Here is a 5,000-nt window from a genome sequence, read left to right on the forward strand (position 1 = left end):
CTGCATGAAAGCCCACGGTACGAGTGAACCGACCAGGGGGCACTTATTTTTGCTAGGGCAATACACCTCGTTGCCAGCACCCTGATCTTTGATACTTTCCCGTGAACAGGGGAAGCAGAACTTGTGTTCAGGCACCGACGGACATTGAACAAAGTGCGTATCTTCAAGACGTTGATTACAGATTGTACATTTAAGAGACTCGGTGCTTGGAACTGTTGATTCAGGCATAGTGCTACCAACACCGCTGTCAGACACGGGAGGTGCTTGATTAGGTCTTGTTTTCTGCGGATTACTGTTCGGAGAATGACTACTATGCCGCAAACCATGGGAACGGATCTGCACATTCTCTGCACGGTTTGGTGAAGCTGACGTCAAGTTATCCGTGACATTCATAAGAGCTGCCATCGGAGATGGCCCCCCTTGACCTACATTCGTGTTTCCGTCTGGAGGTGTTGGAGTCAAATTACTGCTCATTGGCGACACGGACGTAGAACTGGGGGGGCCGGATCCGTAACCAGCTGTCGCTATCGTCAGCTTCAGAGCCTCAGTCTGGTTTTGCATCCATTGTTGCCGCCGGTGCTGCTCCTCAGAAAGTTTGCCCCCCAGTTCGCTATCTGGCTCGGGACTGCATTTTCGTTTGCGACTCTGTCCCTCTAGATACATACGTTGCGATGGTAGTGTGACGCACTGTTTTGTGGCGGGTGGTGGCAGTCCACGCGACGTATAATGGTGAGGCAGTGGAGGAAGATTGGTATCAACATAAGGTGTGGGTAAGTTCTCTTTCTTTACGGACTCCTTGAAGAAACGGACACTTTCAGGAAGAAGGTCAACCAATAAGCGCCAATCACCTGAACCGTGTTTCATCTCGTACTCAAGGTATTTGAAACCTGATGATAAACCTTTACCCAAATCCTTCAAGCTGTCCTGGTACATTTGTTTCGCAACTCCGGACGCACTGTTATACGTACTTCCAGAGCCCGACGGATACTCAATGAAAATCTTCAGCTCGTAATCAGGTCCTGAAAATAGAAAAAAAAATTAAATTAAATTTCCAATTTAATCGGATGAAACATGGTAAAAGAATTTAACTTAAAAAAGAAATCAAAAAAATACAAGAAAATCTTTATAATGTACATTCTTGTCACAGAACAAAAATGTCATATTCCAAAAAGTATATAAATTGATCAAGTATTTTTTATTTATACTTCCAGCATGGCTGTAGCCGAGATTAAACCCACGACACGAGTTTGTAGTGTAATTTATATCTTGTCGATAGCTGAATACTTGATGCTTCGCCAGCGCTATCAAGGGTATTTTTTATTGTGACGTCATCACTAGATGGATTGCCTACCACAGCTTAAGAGAGGCCCATCTACCTTACGGAGAAGGATAAACCGCACCAGTTTCTCAATCTGGTATTTTACCTCACGGTATATACAGCGCCTCATTGTCCCAAATGGTCACCCATCTGGTACTGGCCAGGCCCAATGTTGCTTAATTTGGTGATCTCACGAGAACCAGTGTGTCAACGTGATTATGTCATATATAATTTATTATATACCTTTATTTATAAAGAAAATCATTTTTTATGATTTTTAGCAAATTTAAGAGTAAATTTCAAATTAAACTAGACAAAAAATTGGCTCATATTTAGAACTAACTAGTAGGCCATCTGGTGTTGCCCCGGAAAAAGTGTAACATATTTCTGCAACGTTGTCCAGGAAAGAAACAAAGAATAGAAAAGAACTTCAACTCGTTTTTTTTGTTTGTTTATTTTCTCATTCTCTTATCACCGATATGACGTCTCAATCGTGATCATCTTCTCAAACATCATCCACACCTCTAACATGATCTTGAACGTTATCCCTATATAAAATAGAGCATATGAGTGCGTGAGAAAGAGTCAGCAGCAGGAAAGGATGGCTGGCTGCGAAGAGATTAACAGCAGCAGCCAAAATAATGCGCATATGCAAATTAGTGTGCATGAGAAGATTAAAAAGAAAAAAAAAAGGAAAAATGCGCCATATGCTTGGAGCAGAAAGAAAGTTGGCTTTGAAGGGAATGGACGTGTAAGGTCGAAGACAAGAATGGGCCAGCTGTAGCCGGCATGTGGTCGGAGGAAGAAGAAAAGTGTACACCAGTCGAAATGAAGATGGGGGAGAGACTGTTTTACTAGTATTTTGATGTCGAGTGTTTTACTAGTATTTTGATGTCGAGTGTTTTACTAGTATTTTGATGTCGAGGCTGGAGATAGGTTAGGTTGAAAATCGATTTTTAAAAGCTGATTAACAGATGCCAGCATGTAAAATGAATGCAAAACTGATGATGATGATAATGATGGTGCTGAGGACAATGATGATGATGGTACTGATGCTGCTGGCAACAATGATGATGATGATGCTGCTGATGATGATTATGGTGCTGCTGCTGATGATGGTACTGATGCTGTTCATAGCAATGAAGATGATGCTGATGATGATGATGCTGACAGCAATGATGATGTAGACGATGATGATGTCGGTGCTAATGACAACGATGATAATGATGTTGATGACAATGATGATGATGATGATGATGGTGTTGATCATAAAAATGATGGTGCTGATGATGGTGTTGATGAAGAATGATGATGATGATGATGACGATGATGATGATGATGATTTACGCTCATACTTCAACAAATCTGAATGAATTTTTCGAAAACAAATTACCTGAATCGAGTGAGAAAGTTTTGTAAATATCTAATTTTAAGTTTATTTTCGTTTTTACTGCAGTTGGAATCATTGCCAATAGCCGTTCCACAGTAGGAGACGTTTTGGGTGTGGGGTGGGGGGGAATGGGTCGACGATGGTGGAAAATTCCATGGCTTTGCTTACAAATTTACAACGGAGCGAACGGTTTTTATTTTGTTATTTTTAGCCAAAAGCTCATTGGCACGAAACCGACGCCTGGAAAGCTGGCCAAATGCAAACGGGCTGTTTGAGCGTCCATCCGAGCTGTTTCGGTTGAGACGAGAGGAAAATAATCACATTAAAATTGAAAGAAGGAAAAGTGCCAACAAGACAGGCGCACAGGACTCTGATTCTATTTTGGACGAAAGACAAACACAGTTCGTAGTTCTATAAATAGATACGTATATGTGAAAAATGTTGGTGGGACGCATTTAGAAAAAAAAGAATTTTTGCTATTAATAACTGGCAAGCCACTTGGCGTTGCCCGGTCGTAAAATACACTCTAATATGATGTTTTATTTTATGCAGATTTTTAAAGATCCAATATTTTATTGATTATTATATTGTATCAAAATATATGAGTGATTTCAAAAGTACAAAAAAATATATGACTTGACTGCCATCAGCTTGAATTGAAACCAAAACATGTAACTCTCCAGCCTTATTCGATACCATCTTATTTAAGTTCATACACATATACAAACTTTTAAAAAAGCATTGTTAAAAATATAAATGTATATTTGTGCATGTATGAAAATAAGATAGTTAGTCAATTTACGAATACCAAGTTTCATTCTTTTTCAATTTTGGCCCTTAGCGGCTATTTTTACCGGCTAAAGACAAAAGCAGATTTATTCCAAATATCCTATATATCAATTTTCAAATCTATAGACCATTTCTATCTTTCTAGATATATCTGTCTCTACTTATATAAAAAAAAAAAAGTGCTTTGTCTGTGTTTGTTAGTTTGTTCTCTACGGACTCCGAAATGTACTTTATGTGTGTGAGAGTGTTCTTAGATAGTTTTTTTTTTTTTCAGAATGCCTCTGATAAGTATCAAAAATTTATAACTAAAAAAAAGTCTGATTGACGAAGGAACAGTCTGATTTTGACCAAAGTTAACATCCTTATACAGTCTAACATCACGAGTGCATTTGAGAAGATTTATCACCACCTCAGCATACCAACACATAAATTGCCCCTTTGCGCTCGGGTATAATTTTACATGCTTAGATATTTAGAGAGTCCAGCAAAATAGTTCCTGTCTCTGCTCTTATACAAGCTATATCTACAAATACTATTATGGTATATGTTCTTCAGAAATGTTTGATCTATTCCCTACATCCATTGTTCCAGCTTGTTTGTTTCATTGGTCTAGTTAATGGTCGCCATTAATTCGATGTTTGGATACTTTATTGTAATACAGCTTCCTATTCCAGTAGCTTCTGGAACTTGGAAATCCCTTCTGGCTGCCTGTTTTCCCCCTGCCTATAATCTTGGGTGTTTTTTATTTATTTATTTATTTTTTTTAAATTACATTTTCACCCCAATCAAGGCACATTGCCACTTTGATGTAGGAGGCTACTATCAGGGACATAAGCTACAGGAGTACTATGTGGAGAGTTGGGCAGCAAGATATCAGTTCATGTTAAACTTGAACTTCTGCATGTCAGTACAGTCGGGGAAGCAGGAACCCGGAAGGGAATTCCAAAGTCCAGCGGTTCTGGGGAAGAAACTACTGGAGTAGAAGGCTCTCTTACATGTAGGGATCTCTACTGTGAAGGGGTGGGATTTAGCTGCTTGTCGGGTTTGTCGGGTTTTAATAATTGCCTTTCTTTCTTGTTAGCTCCTTACAGCAAGTGGCTTCATGCCTTGAGTGGAGCGACCCCCCCCCCCCCACCAAAAAAAAAATAAATAAAAATAATTAAAACAATGTTAATTGAGAAAAACTGTTCAAGAGTAGAATCAGGAGACATCTAAACCATGAGAACTGGGGAGTAAGCTAGTGTAATATCGTGTAACGTTTCACTTAACCAATGGAAAATTGATATTAAAACAAATAAAGAAAGAATAAAGAAATAAAATACGTATTATATACGTTTGAAGCCAAAACAACACATTATCATAAAATAAACAGACATTTATTTTTTTTTAAATTTATATTGAAATTTATAAATATATTTTGAAGCAAAACTTCATCTTCAGTATGTCTTCTTTTTGTTGCCATGTTGTTGTTGGAGCAGAGAATCAGAAAGTAGAAGTCCGTTT

The 5,000-nt window shown here is 38.6% G+C and overlaps 1 protein-coding gene across 1 annotated transcript in view; it reads right to left on the reverse strand.

Annotated features, from left to right (window-relative positions):
- LOC145296113 (putative E3 ubiquitin-protein ligase IRF2BPL) overlaps nucleotides 1-5,000 on the reverse strand; it is a 122,347-nt gene that overhangs the window by 560 nt on the left and 116,787 nt on the right. The window contains exon 2 of the mRNA XM_080142255.1: nucleotides 1-1,019. This exon is cut by the window's left edge and continues 560 nt beyond it. Coding sequence (XP_079998381.1) covers nucleotides 1-1,019 — 1,019 coding nt within the window. The remainder of the gene's footprint in view (nucleotides 1,020-5,000) is intronic.

Source organism: Euprymna scolopes, chromosome 16 (assembly GCF_053919585.1).
Source record: "Euprymna scolopes isolate OS-2025 chromosome 16, ASM5391958v1, whole genome shotgun sequence".
Taxonomy (NCBI): domain Eukaryota; kingdom Metazoa; phylum Mollusca; class Cephalopoda; order Sepiida; family Sepiolidae; genus Euprymna; species Euprymna scolopes.